At 43.1% G+C, this 18,116-nt stretch overlaps 3 protein-coding genes and 1 long non-coding RNA gene across 6 annotated transcripts; 1 reads left to right on the plus strand and 3 right to left on the minus strand.

Moving 5' to 3' along the window:
- fbxl22 (F-box and leucine-rich repeat protein 22) lies at window positions 1–5,739 on the minus strand. Of its 2 annotated transcripts, XM_057052146.1 has the most exons (3): window positions 5,369–5,739; window positions 4,614–4,774; window positions 1–902 (listed from the first exon to the last, which is right to left on the minus strand). In XM_057052146.1, the coding sequence occupies exons 1-3, from the start codon at window positions 5,492–5,494 to the stop codon at window positions 557–559; spliced, it is 633 nt and encodes a 210-aa protein (XP_056908126.1). In that variant the 5' UTR covers window positions 5,495–5,739; the 3' UTR covers window positions 1–556. The 2 variants fall into 2 exon arrangements, with proteins under 2 accessions (XP_056908126.1, XP_056908125.1); XM_057052145.1 differs by lacking the exons at window positions 4,614–4,774; window positions 5,369–5,739 and adding an exon at window positions 3,398–4,600.
- Window positions 5,740–5,977: 238 nt separating this feature from the next.
- usp3 (ubiquitin specific peptidase 3) lies at window positions 5,978–12,647 on the minus strand. 2 transcript variants are annotated; one of them, XM_057052143.1, is made up of 15 exons: window positions 12,226–12,647; window positions 11,768–11,828; window positions 11,456–11,593; window positions 11,079–11,162; window positions 10,523–10,604; window positions 10,329–10,408; window positions 9,905–10,018; window positions 9,306–9,419; window positions 9,049–9,198; window positions 8,834–8,940; window positions 8,642–8,722; window positions 8,431–8,549; window positions 8,203–8,316; window positions 7,819–7,886; window positions 5,978–7,062 (listed from the first exon to the last, which is right to left on the minus strand). In XM_057052143.1, exons 1-15 carry the CDS (start codon window positions 12,314–12,316, stop codon window positions 6,627–6,629), a joined length of 1,839 nt encoding a protein of 612 aa, XP_056908123.1. In that variant the 5' UTR covers window positions 12,317–12,647; the 3' UTR covers window positions 5,978–6,626. The 2 variants fall into 2 exon arrangements, with proteins under 2 accessions (XP_056908123.1, XP_056908124.1); XM_057052144.1 differs by lacking the exon at window positions 9,905–10,018.
- On the plus strand, window positions 12,547–14,253 carry LOC130536299 (uncharacterized). The gene is made up of 2 exons (XR_008953320.1): window positions 12,547–12,757; window positions 13,080–14,253. It is a non-coding gene; the product is annotated as an uncharacterized LOC130536299 (long non-coding RNA).
- On the minus strand, window positions 13,617–16,993 carry si:dkeyp-73b11.8 (BPTI/Kunitz domain-containing protein). Its single transcript, XM_057052147.1, has 6 exons — window positions 16,837–16,993; window positions 15,634–15,825; window positions 14,910–15,086; window positions 14,770–14,820; window positions 14,603–14,681; window positions 13,617–14,511 (listed from the first exon to the last, which is right to left on the minus strand). Exons 1-6 carry the CDS (start codon window positions 16,898–16,900, stop codon window positions 14,421–14,423), a joined length of 654 nt encoding a protein of 217 aa, XP_056908127.1. The 5' UTR covers window positions 16,901–16,993; the 3' UTR covers window positions 13,617–14,420.
- Window positions 16,994–18,116: the final 1,123 nt, after the last annotated feature.

Here is an 18,116-nt window from a genome sequence, read left to right on the forward strand (position 1 = left end):
TTCGCTGCTTGTTGCACTTTACTGGCTTATACAACAAAGCTGACCTCGTCTGAACATATGGGGTCATTCTCTGGAGCCGCTGTCATGTGAGCGCGAGCACCCTGCAGCAACAGCCTGCAATAAAGTGGTCACATGGCATTTACAAACAGACACACTCGCCTCATCAACCCACTTTCGTGTGTTTCTTATATAACGCCATCCCCGTCAGCGCTCAGGCACACTTTGCCCCCAGAGATCGCCTCCTCCTAGCTCTGGCACGTCTTTCCAGAACGTGGTCCGGGCACAAGGCACAGCCTAGCGTCCTTTTGAGTAAGTGTGGAAATCAGTATTCACTGATTAGGGACTGATAAGGTGCATCTCCTCCCACTGTTTACAGACAGCACTGATATGAAAACACACAGATTGAGACTTTAAATTACTGCATCCTTCAAATGCACCAGATTGACACAACCACCGGTGAAATACGTTATTTTATAAAACAGGTATATAAAAATAGTGTAGAAAAAGTGTGAAAAACACGCAGCGTGACATTTGGTTCATCCTGAAAACAAATCCATCATGAAAACAGCAGGACTTTCTGCAGGGCACTCCTGATTGGTGCTAACGCTTCTGGCTTTCTGTCCGGGATCATCTCAGCGCTCCTCACTGCACTCAGCTGGATTTCCGGCCTCCTCTCCCTGACGGCCTGCAGCCCGGCCTGAGTGACGTTCCTGCAGAAGTCGACCGTGACTCTCTGCAAACTGACGTGACGCGCCGCGCCCTCCAGGCTGCCGTCAGTGACGCGGGAGCAGTTTTCCAGGTGCAGGAGGCGCAGCTTTCTGCAGCTCTGCAGCACGGGGACCAAGTCCTGGTCTGTGACGTGTCCACAGCCAGAAAGAGTCAATGACAGAAGGTTGGGACACCTGAGAGGCACAGAACATTCAGTCATGAGATAAAGAAAGTTTTTCATCTTTAGTCATGCCTGAGGGCAAAGTATAGCGTGTGTTGAGGGATTAGGCTGTTTGGAGAAGGATTATCCTAAGTAAGCAATATTGTTTGGTGTGCTCTTATTTTCTGACAGATACTCTTCAGTCAAGAGAACAGTGACAAAAAGACAGGAAACCTCATCAGAGCTATGTGAGAACCAGATGTAAACAACACCATAACGTGGCAACAACACAACCTTTTTGCTGGGAGAACAGTTGAGTGCTGCACTAGTTTTCTTTCTTTTTAATCAAGTCACCCTCCCACTGGGCTCGTGAGTTTCCTTTCTGTAAAAATGTACTGTGAATGCACGTCTGGACCATGTAGAACAATTGCAGGAGGTTGGCAAGGCAAACATGCATTTCACAATGCCTAATTTACGCAGGAATTGCATTTCAAGCTTCTCAGAAATGCGCGTTCCCGAGCAGAATCGTCAGCGCTGCGACCCACCGGCCTGCCGGCGGTGCGGAGCCACCAGACGGACGATGGCAGCAGAATCAGAGTGCCGTTCACGTTCACGGATGCAGATTACATAAAGACTTACATAATCTTACCACTTTACCACATGTGAGACAAACATATTCCCCTGCCTGCAAGTGTTAAGACTGTATTGCCCCAGTAACCTCTGCGCACGAAGCCAAACAGTCCACGTGCCTGCTCGCTTCACAGCGTGGACTCTTTATGAGGAGCCTCATCAGCTGATACGAACGCAGAATATTGACATTGTACTATTGACAAAAGAGGACGAGGGTGGTGGTGAAAGAGATGATTCACATGTCTTTGGGGACGACAGCGAGCGTGCGCACGCATGGAGGTAGACATGACAATAAAAACGGCAACCTTTGTTACATAATCCACCTTTTCAGAGCTCCTCCCCTCACTCTGTGAACATATTTAGCACCCCCCACCCCCTTCGAGTGGCACCTTGTTCTAATCTGTTTAACATTAATTTTACCCCCGCCCCACCCCGACCTATAAATGCCCACGTGCACGCTCATATGAGCATGTCACAGGTGCATGTGGTACTAAACAGAACAGCAACCAACTCCTCCCCCAAAAATGTAAAACCACAGCATGTAGGGCACCCTGTTCTGCAATCAGCGTGCTAAGAAACCCAAACCTCAAACCTATAATTATCCCTTTAATGGTTGCTTCCTCACCGCAGTTTCTCTGCTCAATGGATCCCAATAGGGAGCACAAATGTACACTTAACTGTCGGCTGTTTTTTGTCCCTTGTTTCAGACGTGCTCCATGATGGAGACATGATTCGGACGCTGCTGAAACCCAACATGAATGAGTGAAGCAGGCGTGAACAACCTTCTCCGATCCTGCTTGTCCATTCTGGTAAAACCCAAACACTGTTTACATGACAGTCGGCGCTAAGCGGCTTTTTCTCTATTGTTTTTAAGTTAGGGGGGGGGGGGGGAGGGACAAAAACAGCGTTAAATAACACCCAAACAAGTCAGACGGGAAGTTGGCATCAGAGGAGGAGGCAGGCAGAGGCAGATGCACATGTTCGCTCCTCCGCTGGCAACAAAGAGCCAATTGTAGGCTCCACCTGCCTGCGTAAAAACTCCAGTCTGCAGCTGACTGGGAGGGTCTGCAGCCAAGCCGTCACTCTATCGCCCCCGCAGCTCCTCCACACCCCCTCCCACTTTGTCACGTGCGCTTCCTCTCTCGCCCTTCCTCGCATGATTTTGGGAGGGGTTATCAGCGAAGCAGCGAGTGTACAGTGAGAAGGCTTTTGGGGACAGGAGCCAGGGATCAGGCAGGGGGTGGTCCTGCTTTTTCACTGCTCTCACGTCGGGTATCAAATGTCCCAATAGAGGTCACGAGACCACGCCTCCGTAGACGGCCCTTCTGTAGTCCTGCCCAGCTGTTGGTGGCCGGCTCCTTAAAATTAAGAGTTATCGCTGGGCGGATGGAGGAATTACCCAGAGACTTCATTATGCCTGTGCAGACCCAATCCTGCGTGCAGCCAGCCACGCACAGAAAGCCAAACGGAGTATATTACAGCGTCAAAGCCAACTGTCACATCAGTCAGCAGATAGAATTTGATGTCTGACGGCTATAACGCTAATGGAATCGGGCTTACGACCCACAGATGTGTGATTTGTCCCTGTCAACGCCCGGATGTGGAAACACAATATAATGATTTTCCACCTACAAGTTAAATGCTTAGTGACTTCCCTTGTGGCCCTAAATGGCAACTTTTAATGCAGATGAGCAATCTGACGGCCCCTTTTTAAAGGAACTCGGTGTAATTGCAATGCTTACATTTTAATTTCTGGGCGTGAAAAGCCTCGATGCAGATAAAGACATAACAGCACAAAAGACTGAGGTTTCTCTGGGCAGTTTTAGAACAACGTGCAGCATTACTGGCAGCTATTACACAAACGGCCTAACAAAGAAGAGCAGAATCTCAAAGACTCACGTGCAGCAGACATGAGATAGGAAGGTGCTAACCAGACTTTCATGACTCCTGCAGATATCCCTCTGAAACGAGCTTTTCAGCCAGTCCTCAATGTTGCACACTTGGACCCTGCTGGAGTGCCAGGAGATGTTCAGGCAGCGCAGCGAGGGTCCCAGCACAAAGTTGTCCCTCCTCAGCTGACGCAGGGAGCTGAAGCACAGCAGGGTCCACAGCTTGGGGTCGAGGAAGACCTGGCGCAGCCGACGGCAGGTGAGGGACAGGCACTTACGGCTGTCCTTGTCCAGGAAGGAGAAGAGGTGGAGGAGACACTCATGATTGAGCTGTGTGAGGTGCATAGTCTCCAGGCAGTGAGGAGAAGGGCCCCCCGTCTGCTACTGCTGACGGGCCCGCTGGTCCAACAGCAACAAAGAACCTGAAGAGCGTATTGTGTGGCCTAGATACATGATTCCTCCTCAGGCACATGCTGGAGGCCATGCACATATAAGGCCAGAGTATGTGCGCTATTTTGAGAAGACAACTGCCGGTATCCTCCTAGATGCATTTGTGCCATATGCTCCCTTTCCATCTGTCGTGACTTGCAACAGGGAGCTCGATCCGGACAGACCAGATGTTTATATGGCCATGGCCTAATTTCCAAACAGACACAAAGACTGAGAAGCACCAGACTGCAAACACCGTAATCAGCCTGCCCACGGCAGCACTCCATGAGGACCCTTTATAGTCTTCATGCTACAGAAACAACAAGGTGCTGAAAGTATGATGTCAGTCCTCTGCTGTAGAAAAGATTTTCTGTTAGATTAAGATCTGGTGAGTCTTGAGTGAGGAGCCCTACCTTTGTCACACTTAGAAATAATTAGCAGACTTAAGGAATTAGAAGATCGGGACCAGACTTTAGCCCCAGAAACAGCTGAATTAGGAAACTCAACAACAGCTGTACAGCTGAATTTTACATGAATCGAAGGTCTGTCAGAATGCAGCACACGTCAGTATCAAACCACTAAACCGGTTAAAAAGTAGCAAGTGAAAAAAATTAATTAAAGGCAATAAAGAGTATACAAATCAGCATTAAAGCTCAGGTGGAGTTTAAACAAGGTTAAGCCATCAATACAGAACTGGACGGATTTAAGGCCACATTCTCAGCACGCCTACGCCAGCCTGATGTCTCAGCGATGGAGATTCATCAGACCAGACCACATTTTTCTGATCTGTAACTGACCTGGTTTGGTGAGTCTGGGCTAAATGTAGCCTGAGCTTCCTGTTGTTCCCTGACAGGAGGGGCTGGGCAGGCACCTGGTGTGGTCCATCTGCTGGTGCGGTTCTCTCAGCAGGAACGTTCTCCTCTGAACTCACTGGAAATTTTGGACACGTCTCCATAAACTGTGGAGACGACTGCGTGTTCAAATCCCAGCAGCTCTAGTTTCTGTTTGCATATATAAACCTCTGCTGCAGATGCTCTGTAGAGGTAAAGGGCCGTGATTGGACCATCAGACGCATCAAGCAGCGGTCGAACATCTGTAGCGAACGGGTGGCGAGAAAACAGATGTTTTTTTTCTTTGACTTCTCCAGATGATGGATTCCGGGCAGCCTTTTTTTCTTATATATATAAACTTCCTTTTAACAAAAGATAAGCAATAATTAATATCGGGGCCCGCACGCACAGCAACTGTCATGGTTTTACAGTTTCCCTGCATGGGCCCTCACAGGGGCCACATTTAACTCAGCAAAGCCTCCATGTGAACGGAAGAATAACAAGAACAAACAGCACATCAAAAAGAACACCGTGCACCGTGACTCATGTTTGCGATTGCTCAAGCGGAGCGCACAGGTCACGCTGCACAGGTGACACGATCTGTGTCACCGCCGAGCAGCGCGTTACCAGCCGTGTCCTGTTCCACCCGTTTTCAGCGTGCAGGTCAATCAGGAGGAAATGCCGCTGTCGTGAAGCAGATAACAACCTGCGCCGTGACTCACTGTGGTGATGTCTCCGGCCAGAACTTCTGGTCCAACAAACCCTCTGCAATGTGAGCTTATTACTAGCAGCTGGGATCTGGAGAGAGGAGAAAGGAGGAGGGGGAGACAAAGGGCCACTTGTGTCATTAATGGAGCGAGGGGAGCCAAATCCGCAGCCACCTGCGAGGAGGCGAGGAAGAGCAGCTGTTCCTCATCATACGGGAGCGCTTGTTCCTGCCTCAGAGAGAAGGGTGACTGGCTGGCACGTGTCCCGGGGGGACGCTTTTATGTTTCTGTGTGTGTGGGAGGAGATGCTCACCAAAAGAAGGAACATTAAGACTCTTTGCTAGGCCCCTAATTGGATCTATACAATTCAATCGCACCTTAATGTGATAAATTGCTAATATTCAGCTTGGAGATGATCCTCGGGAAGCAAAACTCACGTTTTCACCTGGTTAAATTGGATGTATATTTGTTAATTTAGCTTGTATAGTGTGACAGCATGACTAAAACCTTGATGAGTCTTAAGATTTAAATGCCAACTCCTGCCATTTAATACAAAATTACACAGAGGAAGACATTAGCACCTAGTGGATCAAGAGATCTCATCCATAGAAAAAGAATCTAAAATACAAGGAATTATCTTTTTTTTATCGTTTTCATCCCGTACAGGTTTGAAAAGAGCAATTCAAAAAAAGGGTTTTTCATTTCAGTTTAACAACAACATCAATACAGACAAGACGAATTCAGAATGGACATTTTTAAACCCCCCCCCCACTTCTGTTCTGGTCAATAAGTTGAAGCAACCTTCTAAAGCCCCAATGAGCATTAATCAATTAAAATGCATTGCATTTTATGTGCTAATTTTTCACTAAGAAAAAGAAAAACAAGTTGTTGTTCTTTTTAAGAGGTGGCAAAAGAAAAACTTTTAAAACAAACAGTGTCATCACACAATCTGATCAGATTAGACTAAACATTGGACCAAATTGAGGTTTTCCAAGGTCACGGCGTCACTGCCTCCTTTTAAACAGTAACCTTTGGAATCTACACGTGGGGAAACCTTTCCCCCAGAAACCATGACATGACAAGAAAGTGAACGCAACATCCTAGAACAGACAAAAGCAGCAAATTATACATGATGTCATCATGCAGGTCATACAAAACTAAAAAGTTGCATTTACATCAAAAGTGAAAATTAACTATATCAAGCAATGTGAGAAATTAATTCAAGGTGGAGCCAAAATGGAGTGACCAGCTGGTTTGAGGCATTCTAACAGAATCATTGTGCAACAGTCTGTATAGCCTGACTGGTCTCTTCTACTCCAGCCTCCTCTGAGGTATCACTGTTCGCTGCAGCCGTTGCTGAACCTGCGTCGGCTTCACTCAAGGCCGCCGCGCCTTCACGCCCACGCTCTGATACAGCGGTATCTGCGACTGCCACATCCGAGGCATCGCTATGTGGAGATTCCATGTTCATCAAAGCCAAGCCTGTGGGGTCTTTGTCCCCTGCAGTTGTGTCCTGAGTAACTTCTGCGGGAGGTCTGGTGGCAGCGGGGTCGTCCGAAGCTGCCTGTTCAGCCCTCTCCACGTAGAAGAGGATGTAGGCCTTGGCCTTCCTGACAGCATCCTCATTGGTCAGCGTAACTGTGCTGTCGTTAAAGTGGTACCAGCAGCCCTCGTGGCTGCCATACGCTGTATAATGCCCTGATCCAACCCTGTAAACACATTTATACTGAATATTATTCTGTTGTCACACCCACATTACATTTCCTTCTTCATCTTCAGGGTAACATGTTCAACTTCACAACACAGCTCAACGTCGCCTCCTAGAGGCCTAACGAGGCCACTGCAGCTGACCGTGAGGACATCTGAACACATTTAGAAGGAATTGAGCCTTTCAGTGTTTAGCAGCTACATGAATATTTCAAGAGTTGCTGTCTAAAAAGCATTTAAATTGAAATGGCTTTGAATAATTTATACAGCAATTGAGCCAGTCAAGTTGCTCGCTGTGCAGTTTTTCCATTAGGTACTGGAGACTGTGCTTCATGTGGTTTTTGTTTGTCACAATAAACATTCGTCAAAATACAATGGCTTTTTCCTAAAAATATGATCATGACTGCTGGAACAAAAAGAAAACCCAAACCCCAAACCTACAAGTGTTCTCTGATGGATTTTTCTGGTCCAGACACATAAGGCATAAATGTTGGACTCAGACACAAATGCCACAACAAGAAAGCACAAAGAGCTCAGGATTGCTGTGAAATTGCAGTTTGGGTTTGACATCTTCAGAAATGACGTCTGTTACTGGCTGGTCAAACAACACTGAGTACAAACTCAGTGGGACTGTTTTGTCTCCGCAAATACTAGGAACAAAATACAACCTCAAACTCCTGCTGAGAGAAAACGTGTGTGTCTGTGAGTGTGTTTTTAAATTTCACATGCTTCTCTCCATTTGATACAGAAACTCTCACCCAGATCCATGATGGACTACCACAGCAACAAGGTCATAAACACAGCTTTCTGGTAATGAATTTTCTGGCTGCAAAAAACAAAACAAAAAAAACATTACAACAAAAATAATTATTGTTGACATGTTAAAATTCAAATGTTATACATATTTTAAGTGTTCAAGCCCTGATTATGGGATATATTTAAATATAGAACATTAATATTTTATTACGTTAATATTTTTCATGATTGTTCAGATGTAGTGTTTTTGGTTGGCCAGCAGAGGTCACCAGTGAACCAGTTAAAATGTACTTAAGCCATTACTATACTGTAATATAATAGAGACCAGCCCACAATATTTAAAAATTATGGCATTCCGAGTTTATTTTTCTTGTTTTTAAGCTCACCTCAAGTAAGTAGCCCCTCATGTCCAGACCCTTCAATGGAAATTCGACATAGGTGTCGATCTTGTTCCTTAAAAAGGCTGTCCAGTGGAACCTCTTCAGGTGCAGACAAAGAACCTAATGGTGGAAATAAAACCTCCATCTGAACAAAGTCTTGACACGGCTTTCATGTATCAAAGGAGTGAAATTTATAAAAGTCACCAAATAATTTGAGAATGTGTGGACCCCTACTTTTGGCAGTTTCTGAACCCAGAACTTCTTTGTAGATTTTTGTCTCTTTTTACACTTGTGGCAAAAGTACAGCTCCGTTTCATCAAGCTCTTCCAGGTCAGTGAAGCTACGTAAGCAGTCTAAACAAAAGCCATTGAAGGAATATAAACCTCTGTTGTTAAAGTAAACACAAAAGGTAATGCTCCATGAGCCAGAACAGCAGGACATTTACCACTTAAGGTGCACGTTGGCCCTGGTTCCTGGTCCTTACTTCTCTTTTGTCTAAACTGACTGGGAATGTCCAGAGACAGATCTGGAGAAAACAGCAGAATTGAGTTCACATGAGAAATCCTAGCATATAATATGCAATAATAATTGCCATAATTAAAGGGATTAAACAATGTAATTCCTTCAAGAATTGTACCAAGAAATGGATCAAACTTCCGAGATTCTGTCCCACATATCAGGCAGTTGACTTCATTCTGGAGAATCCCACCAAAAATGGATGTGACAACACTGGCAGTCCCATTACTACAACACCCCCCCCCCAAAAAAAGCACAATTACATTTTCACGGTTAAATTATTCACACAGAACTGTGACATTCACGGGATGTTAAATGATGAACTTGTTAACATACATGCAGCATTTTCCATCAGCAGCTGAGAGTCTGACCCCATCCTGGGGGGAGGCTGCGTGGGAGGCGCCATTGCGACCATACTGGAGCTCCCTGTGGAGGTGGTCTAGTAGGTAACGCATGAACTCATGCGCATCCTGCTGCTGATAACCCCTACGCACAAAAAAAAAAAAAATATATATATATATACATACATATATATTTACATATATAAATGCAGTCGTAAAATGTGATGGCAACTTCCTCTGATGGATATTCACCTGAAACTTGGCATAATTTTCCAGATAGTGTAAAATAACGAGTCTGGACTGAAGGCCGTCTGGCTGCCTTGCCACAGGGAACAGAGTGTTTTTCTGAATTCTTCCACCAAAGACCTGTTCAACATAAAGAACCCTGTTAATCCACCGTACAATAACACCAAGAGGTGGTGCTGGGGAGACCTGATAGCAACGGCAATACCAGGCTGAGACGTGCTCCCGGTGTAAAGTGTTTTCTTCGACATTGCCACCAAACACATCAGCGTCGCCATCTAGCAGTGATCATAGATATTCTAGACCACACTTTTAATTTCATCTGGCACAACACAGCCTGTTTCTGAAGCTGCTCTGCTTAAAATGCAGGTCACTTTTCACTGATTCTGCATTACAATCTGGACATATATTAAATGTACCATTCATCCCATTTTCATTATAAAATAGTACCAAATAGTTGGAATTAATGCATAAGGACGCCATCAAGTGTGGAATTTGATCCCTTTTGGCAGTTAAGACAATGTTTTGCTTGTCAGAAATAACCGATACTGACATTGATGTAAGACAGATTCAACCATTGAACCCCCCCCTCCAGAAGAGGACCTTACACACTGCTGTCCCCTTGGCTACGGGTGTGGTACATCCTCCTTCCTGCCGTCTTACCACTGCGGAGAGACACTGCAGGCAGCTCCTTGAAATAACAGCTGAACTGCTCGATATTGCTGTCACAGAAAGGAAATTAAATATTTTAGTCAATACTTTGCATTTTGATGACACCATTTTCATCTTTTGAGTAAACTTTCCCTAACATCTAAAATCACATCTAAAATCACATAAATATACCTAATATAAAGTGGCAAATCATCCAAAATATAGCAGCACGATCCTGTCTAAACCAGACAAAATAACGGGAGGTTCAGCCTTTGACTGCTTCTTGTTTCCCCAACTGTGCCTCTGAGGACATTAATAAGGGATGACTGGTCATGGAACCCTGAATACACAGCCAGGGACAGAAAACTCCCACAGTCTTACCTGAGGGACTGCAAAATAGCATTCATGAAGCATGTGTTTCCCAAATTCCGTAAGCCCGTAGCACCGACTGCAATCCCATCCTGACAAGAAAAGATGCAGAAACATGTAATTACACATGTAGTATGTAGGCTTTTATAGAGTGGCAGTCTCCCACATGCAGCACAGTGGATATACTGTAAATCTTCAGCACTTGCATTGTCTTTCATCAGCTTGCTGTCGGCAGCAAGGCTTTCCTGGAATTTTCTTTTCCTCTGCCTGTCACCCATCAGTGCAAAGCTTTAGGAACAAACAGAAATATCATTTCATCAGGGTGTGATGTAACACTGAAATGCATTTATATGTCCAAACACATTCAAATTAACATCAAATCAAATTTATTTAGAGCCCCTAATCACAAACATAATTTGCCTCAGAGAGCTATACACTCTGTAGTTGCGACCCTTGAACCAGCTACTTTATTAGGTCCACCTTGCTAGTAAAAGGCTGGACCCCCTTTTGCCTTCAGAACTGCCTAAATCCTTCATGACATACTTTCAACAATCTGTGCTAAACATTTACGTGCCTAAATGAATTGATCTGCCATGTGATTGGCAGATTACCAATTTGTGTTAACAAACAATTGAATGGATCTTCCTAATCAAGTGGCCGGTAAGTGTAAAATGTTGAAGAACATAAAGTTGTATTTGAATTTTAAAAAAAGCAAAGGTCAGCTTAAAGACACACATTTGTAGCCTTGCAGTTGGTACTTACTTTTCTAAACTCTGAAGATGTTCTCGCACCTTCTGCACCTGCCCGAGTTTGGTGTCATTGACAACAAAGTCATCACATCTGTAACTGTATAATAAGCGTGGTTAGATTTTTTGCAGAAACCCAATAGACTTGAGAATAACTTGTGAGACACAACATACTTTCTTTCTGTATTGCAAAGCAAACCATTAAAGCTAATACTTCTTCCTCACATTGTTTAACTGAGGATGACAGGTTTACAAAAACTGTGCCCAATGTTTAAAGTGCTTTCATAAATAACTGATTAGATTGAATTAACTGCCCACTACTCAATATTCTGGTGCCATGTAACAAACATTTGGCTGTTTTTTTCCCAATTGTGACTTCAAAACAACACTTACCAGAACACGCTGTAGCTGCTGCAGTCCATGCACACAGAGTGATGGTACTTCTCTTTGTCCTGTTTGTCGCTCTTCCTTTGACTAACACCAACAGCCTGGGTCTCCTCAAAGTGTTTCTTTGCATGTCCATTCACATATCTAGAAAACAAAACATACTGGATCCTGAGGGTATTTTCTCAAGATACAGAACATCAGTAGCTCAATGATCTACAAAGAGGCTTTAAACCGAAACATTTCAGACTAATTACAAGGTTGATTTTTTTAGTGGGAGCACAAATTCGGGTGGCAACAAAACCACAATGATCATCATACCTTCCACAATGGACCATCAGACAGGTGAGGCAAATCCATGGACTTTTATTGGATCTGCAAACTGGCAATAAATCACACAAATGTTTTAATGGGAAAAAAATAATTCTTGAAGAATCCAGAAAAAAATAAAGATGATAAAAACGGCGAGAGCGGGTGACGTGATCAATTTCATTAGTGTCTTAAATGTTTGATAAATCCTTGGGGGGGGGGGGGGGGCACTTCAACCACGATAATCACAAAGTAGGAAAATAATATTTCTATGAGATTTTAACAATACGAGCAACATAAACGATCTATGTTGGTGGATGCTGTGTTGGTTTACTGCAAAACCAAGTGTGGAAATTTATCAGTCATGAAGGTAATTATATAAGAAAAACGTAACTGCATATGACTAAATATAACGGATTTTTATACAACAAAAGTAGATAAAAGAGTGACAATTATCATTTTTCCCTTACCGCTGCAACACCAGGAGGACGGAGTACCGTTAGGAAACCTTGAGGAATCTATAGGACAGCTTACGCTGGAGTTCAAATGAAAACACTCCATCAAAGTTAGCCAATAAAAGCAACACTAAAACACAAAGGCACTGGGAACAAATCAGCTCAGAACTGGGAGACAATTAAACTAGCTAAACCAGCTAGCTAGCGTTAGCCGAAGAACTAATTCTGATCTCAAAGGCACGTTTTGCAGTCTTTGCTAACACGCCCTTTAGCTACGGCAGGTCTTACGTAATCTTAGAGCGCGGCGATTTAAGTGCGTTAAAAATACTGTTATTTTTCACCCTGACATACTTGAAAACAAGCTAGTCACGTTTTCTTTGAGGTAAATGGTTCTAGACAACTGCTAGCGTTCGCCACAAACAAATGGAAACAACTTGAGGAAGTGACGTAGTTTCTGCCGGCGCGCCCGTTAGCCAACCACAGAAGAAGATTGGTGGGAAAGCCCCCCGGGAGCGCGCCGACGATAAACAGCGCGTCTTATTTTTCAGTGAGTGTTTACTTTTTTTATTTTTAAAGAACAAAACTAGAAATCTAACTCACCAGTCAGATTTCTCAGCTTGAAGCCAAGCGTACCTGTTTGGTGGTAACACATTCGTCCTCATTTACTTGATTATGACATTAAACAGAAGTCGAATGACAAAATATGTATTTTAAATGTATTATAAAAGTGCACAGGTCTGTCGACTGACCATGATGGGCCGGTCGCTGACCGTATAACTGCTGTATATCTTGTGGGGGGTATAGAGCTGGACGACTAGTATTGTTCCTCCTGGTTCCATCTTCCACTCCTTTCTTGTACCTTGGCATAGATCTTCTGTGGAGGCTGAGAAAGGACATAGGCACTGTCCCTGACCACTACACAATGGGAGGATCAAACCGCCCCCCCTCCGGACGCTTTTCTGCCAAAGGAGCATATAGAGTGACTTCATTCGACCACCTGGTCCTGGGGTTGCTGCCATGACATGCACCAGAGACCTTGTGTCCACAACTGCTGCATCGACAGTGAAGGCAGAGGACATGGTCCACTCCGTCTCAATGTCCCAAGCGTCCCAATTCTTCCAGAGATGAGAATTGAAAACCTCTCTGAAGGAGGTCTCGACCAGACTTTCTCAGGATAGACCCTCACAATTTGTTTGGATCTATCAAGTCTGTCCAACTTCCTCCCCGGAGATCAGATGAAATGACAGCAACATTGCAACCTCTGGCACAGGGGTCCTGGTGCCACGTGCCCACCGCTCACCCTGGGCAACCTTGGGCATCAGTCTGTTTTAGCACATTAAACCAGCCTTAATTATTCAACTTCTTTTTATCTGTCATACCAGTGTGATACTCAAATGTAGCACATGTCGGATTTATTTAAAAAACAACTTTATTAGGAAAAAATCTCTCTGTTGCCTAGGAGTGATGCGTTACTATGATGACTTCGTGGGCTATAGTAATTTTCTTCCCCATTTCATTGAAGGTTATCAAGATCAAGTTGAAACTTCTCCTAATGCTCTGGAAATTATTGTTGTTGTTTTTTAAGTGTTTGTAATTTTTTTGCCATGTCTCATAGAAACATTTGTTACTCCATTTGATTCTGTCAGTAGTCAGCACAGGTGTAACAATGGCCGCGAAATAAAACTGACATTTTCACTTTCACTTGAACTGGTTCAAAAGTCCCTCATTGGTCGGTCGAGATGTTAATTTTTATGTTGCGTGTAAAGGGAACTGAAAGTATAACTAATATAGACCAAAAAAAGAAAGAATTCCAATTATCATTAGCAAAATCTTTCCAAAACATTTGTACCCCAAAACCAATACAGTAATTGAAACTCAATGATTAACAAGATTAAATGTGCAGAATTCATTAAGTGTTGGGCTGTAAGTGTGGCTGATACTGCACATTTAGAGGACTGATGAGGTATTTTTGACTTTTCTTTGAAATGACTCTTGTGTTTTACTAAATTTCTACCTTTTAAGTAAAATTTTTAACAAACAAAATGGAATTGAAGTGCTCTATGAAAAGGCAGGGCAAACGAGTCACCTAGTAGCAATGAAATGTTGAACTTAAATCTACGATAAGTTCATATGTTTTGTGTCAGCGGCAAGAGAGATATGATACAAAAACAGCTGGTAAAGACTCCTTCTCCTGCAGCTGAGGGGACTTTTTAGGACATTTCAATGCCCTCATCTCTCAGCGGCACCTCGGTCTTTTCTTCTCGCTTCTTTCCTCCTGCCTTCTTCGCAGAGGACTTTTTCCTTTAGAACAAAAAACACGTTTCAGGAAAATCAAAGGAGAGCCTCCTTTAGCATAGTTGTAGTTTTTCATAAAGAAAAAAGGTGCTCTTACTCTGACTGCACCGCCAAAACGATCACAGTGATGAGAAGAGCCACGACAATGATGCCGAGCACAACTCCACAGATGATCGCTGTAGAAGTGAGTGGGGTGATCCCAGTTGGTTAAATGCTGACAGCATCAAACTCTGGTTTTCTGAGTATATTTGTGTGTCAACTGACCAATAGGAGTGTCGGGCTCATCCTCTTCCTCTTTCTCTTCCTCATCGTGATCTTAAAAGCACAACATGTATTTCAACACCGAGAAAAGAAACTGAGAAAAGAGAAGGTTGAATGTGACCTGAACCCGAGGTTGTGCTCACCGTGAATCCCAGCGCATGTGCTGTTGCAGAGCTCCAAGCTTAAAAACCGGTTTCCATTTCCGACACATCCCGTCCACTGGAATCTTTTGCATTTTGCATAAAAGGGATCGTAGTAGTATCTCATATATTGCCCGCTGCACTTCCCGCTGTCCTTTTTGAAGTGGCAGGCAAGGGAGGCTTTGAAAGGAAAACGTCATCATCACCATGATCATCATGATCATCATGATCATCATCATCATCATCATCATCGTCATCATCATCAATATAACTGATCATAACTACGGTTGTAGGTTATCAATAATGTTAATGTTAAGCACAAACGTGTAGTTCTGGGCCGCTCAGGCAAAGCAGACAAGTCGATAAATTCTACTTATTCAGGATTCACCCTCTCGTTGATGTGCTGTTTGCTGACCAGAAGGGGGCGCATTGGCCACATTTAATGACATCCCAGTTCCGGGGAATTAGTTGTATGAGATGAAGTGATGACCCTTATGTTATTGGTATTGATGATATCTGGGGTTTCGGGGATAACCAGGCTCCCACATGAAAGTTAACCTCAGCATGGTCTGTCTCTCCATCTTTCATGGCTTCACTGTGATAAAAGTGTGACTATTATGGTTCTAAAGGTCATAAATCTTAACCTCATTAGTCACTGTTCGTTCCAAAGTCCCTAAACAACAGCCCGGAAGCCAGATTGAAAAATAGATGTTTAAGGTGACGTTACCATCCATGGGATAGATGTCCTCTGCATTGGCAGAGCAGTTCCTTATGCAGTCCCTCTCATTTTCAAAACGGTTGTCATTCCCTCCTTCACCTTTGTATAGAAAAGGGCTGCACCGATCTAGGTTGGCATCATAGAACAGGGAGAAGATATAGTTGCTGCCTTCACCCTCATCATTGGGCAATTGACAAAAATCTGTTGGGTCATAAAACAAAATATTAGTTTCATGTTCAAGATAAAATCCTTTTAGATTTGTAATTATCATCTTTGTGTAGTATTTTTAGTCATAAGTACTATTGACTATAGCCCGATGGTGAAATGACCATTGCACAGTGACTGATGATAGTAGTTCCAACCTGCAATGCCAGAACTAATGATTAACTCGCCTCGTCACCAGAGACCTGCGCCCATTGTTTATGACAGCAATAAAATGAGTCTTTATGGTACACTTATCACTTCTCCAGTCCTGGTTTCAAACGGCTCCTTTCTGAATAATGTGTCAAACTATCATTTTGGAGGGAACCTGGCCATGCCTGGACAATCCAGGCTTTCTGTTCCCCTCCCTCACCTCTGAGAAAAGATGCATTTGTCTCATGACACAGTTCCGGGTCCTCTTGTTCAGGCACAGACAGAAATGAACTCAGTGTTTAAATTCTTAGAATTACGGAGCAAGGAAATGTCCCGTCAGCTTAGTGCAACTGTTATATGTTACAAGCGTGTTCTGGAAAGTAAGAGTGAAGTAAATACTGTCTTTTCTCAAGGCTAAAAACAATAATTTCTGGCTTCAGCAGCAATGAGAACGTAAAGACGGTTAAAAAGGTAAAATGCAATTATGTCCTGCAGAGTGTTGTCGTCTAGACATGGATATTGAACTCAAATACTGTTTAAATTCAGCCTATGCACGCCCACCATGTGACCGCCATTTTGCTATAAAGGGTTTAAAGGTGAAACTTTATCTCTATGATTGAGTTTCACTGAAACTGAGACGCAGTTGCTTAAAACTGATTTTCATGTTCATATTCAACATGGGCTATATTTTTGCAGTTATTTCCAAATAAAATCATGCATCCACATAATTGGCTTTTGGAAGAGCCCACAAGCCTAAATCCTGAAAAAGAACCCTGAGAAATGCAAATTGTCAACATATGAACTTTGTATCCAACTTCAAAAAGAGAAATAAATGGAAAAATGGATCATAAAACTTACCTGGGATGGATTGGCTTGGACAGAATGCAACAAAAGTAATCCCTAAAACCAACAGGTAAATCATTTTGCTGCTGGTCTTGGTGCCTTCTTGGTGGTGTTTCCTGAACTAAGTGAAGGTTGTAAACTATGGGAGGGGATGTTATCCCCGACCTATGGACATTTGTCTGAAGGTGAGACTAAAATCGAAACAATGGTGACAGTGGTTTTTCAGTTGCCCTCAACTGAGCTTGTGTTTCTACACATTATGAAAATCCTTTTTCGCTATACTGTATATATTTTTTGCCTTTGTCTGAATGAACTTCCTCTACCTGTGCAGACACTGCGTGTCAGGCAGACATATTTTATCAGACACTGTTGTTAAACAGAAATGCTCCAGACTTCACTTCAACCTTTGTGGATTGAATAATGAACTCCATCGGGGCAATCAACAGAACATAACAACCCCCATTCAGACAGGAAGGCCCTTTTTATCATAGCAACTATGCAGGTGAAGATGTGAAGGCCAAAACACTTCCAATGTGTATGAATTAATATGTGCTAACGTCATCAGTTGGATATCTGAGTTGGATGTCTACTTCAATATCATTTTTGGTGATGTGTTTGATATGTGTGTACTTGTTGACATGGGATTAATCTCCGTCAGCTTTTCTTGTTCTTGACATGTTTATCTTTCCCAGTCAAGACATCCTGTGAGATTTGAGTATCACAGCAGTCTGTTCTATCAACCTTACATGTAGACTTGAGAAAATGGGAGCAATGCTGGGCATGTGAAGCTTGAACATATGAATTATTACAGTCTCCTTGTCCAGATGTTATTTTATAGACACAGCTGTAAAACAAGACATCACCTGCTGATATATATATATACACAGTATATATTTTAAAATTCATTGGAAGACAATTTTTGTCTAACTTAATTCTCGTTCCTTTTGTCATTCAATAAAAAAATGTAATCCGCCATTTTTGCCCTATATATTATTTATAAGGTGGCATCAGTATGGGCTGTAACATATGATGAAAATGACTGAGTACCTCAAGTTTTGTGTTGAAGCGTGCCCATATTTTAGATTTTAATTTTTCTGACATTAAACATTAGTAAAATCAAATAAAGACATGACTAAATGAGCAATGTGCAATCGTTGGACATCATTTTTGTGAAAGTTAAATGTATATAGAATAATCTGTCCGTGCAAGTTGACGTCTTTAACGTTTTATCTTGAAAAAGCTGCATCATGCCTTTATCTTATAAAACAATTTTAAATCAGCTCACATGAATCATT

The sequence above is a fragment of the Takifugu flavidus genome, chromosome 13 (genome assembly GCF_003711565.1).
Source record: "Takifugu flavidus isolate HTHZ2018 chromosome 13, ASM371156v2, whole genome shotgun sequence".
NCBI lineage: Eukaryota > Metazoa > Chordata > Actinopteri > Tetraodontiformes > Tetraodontidae > Takifugu > Takifugu flavidus.

Excerpts from the sequence above, each read along its gene's own strand:
- fbxl22 (XM_057052145.1), bottom strand. The coding sequence starts at position 3,732 with ATGCACCTCACACAGCTCAATCATGAGTGTCTCCTCCACCTCTTCTCC. Across the intron at positions 903-3,397 it reads CTATCTCATGTCTGCTGCAC|GTGTCCCAACCTTCTGTCAT; the intron begins GTGAGTCTTTGA and ends TGTGCCTCTCAG.
- usp3 (XM_057052143.1), bottom strand. The coding sequence starts at position 12,316 with ATGGAGTGTTTTCATTTGAACTCCAGCGTAAGCTGTCCTATAGATTCC. Across the intron at positions 11,829-12,225 it reads GTCCTCCTGGTGTTGCAGCG|TTTGCAGATCCAATAAAAGT; the intron begins GTAAGGGAAAAA and ends ATTTATTGCCAG. Across the intron at positions 8,550-8,641 it reads GCCAACGTGCACCTTAAGTG|ACTGCTTACGTAGCTTCACT; the intron begins GTAAATGTCCTG and ends GCTTTTGTTTAG.
- si:dkeyp-73b11.8 (XM_057052147.1), bottom strand. The coding sequence starts at position 16,900 with ATGATTTACCTGTTGGTTTTAGGGATTACTTTTGTTGCATTCTGTCCA. Across the intron at positions 15,826-16,836 it reads TCCAAGCCAATCCATCCCAG|ATTTTTGTCAATTGCCCAAT; the intron begins GTAAGTTTTATG and ends ATGACCCAACAG. Across the intron at positions 14,821-14,909 it reads CACATGCGCTGGGATTCACG|ATCACGATGAGGAAGAGAAA; the intron begins GTGAGCACAACC and ends TGTGCTTTTAAG.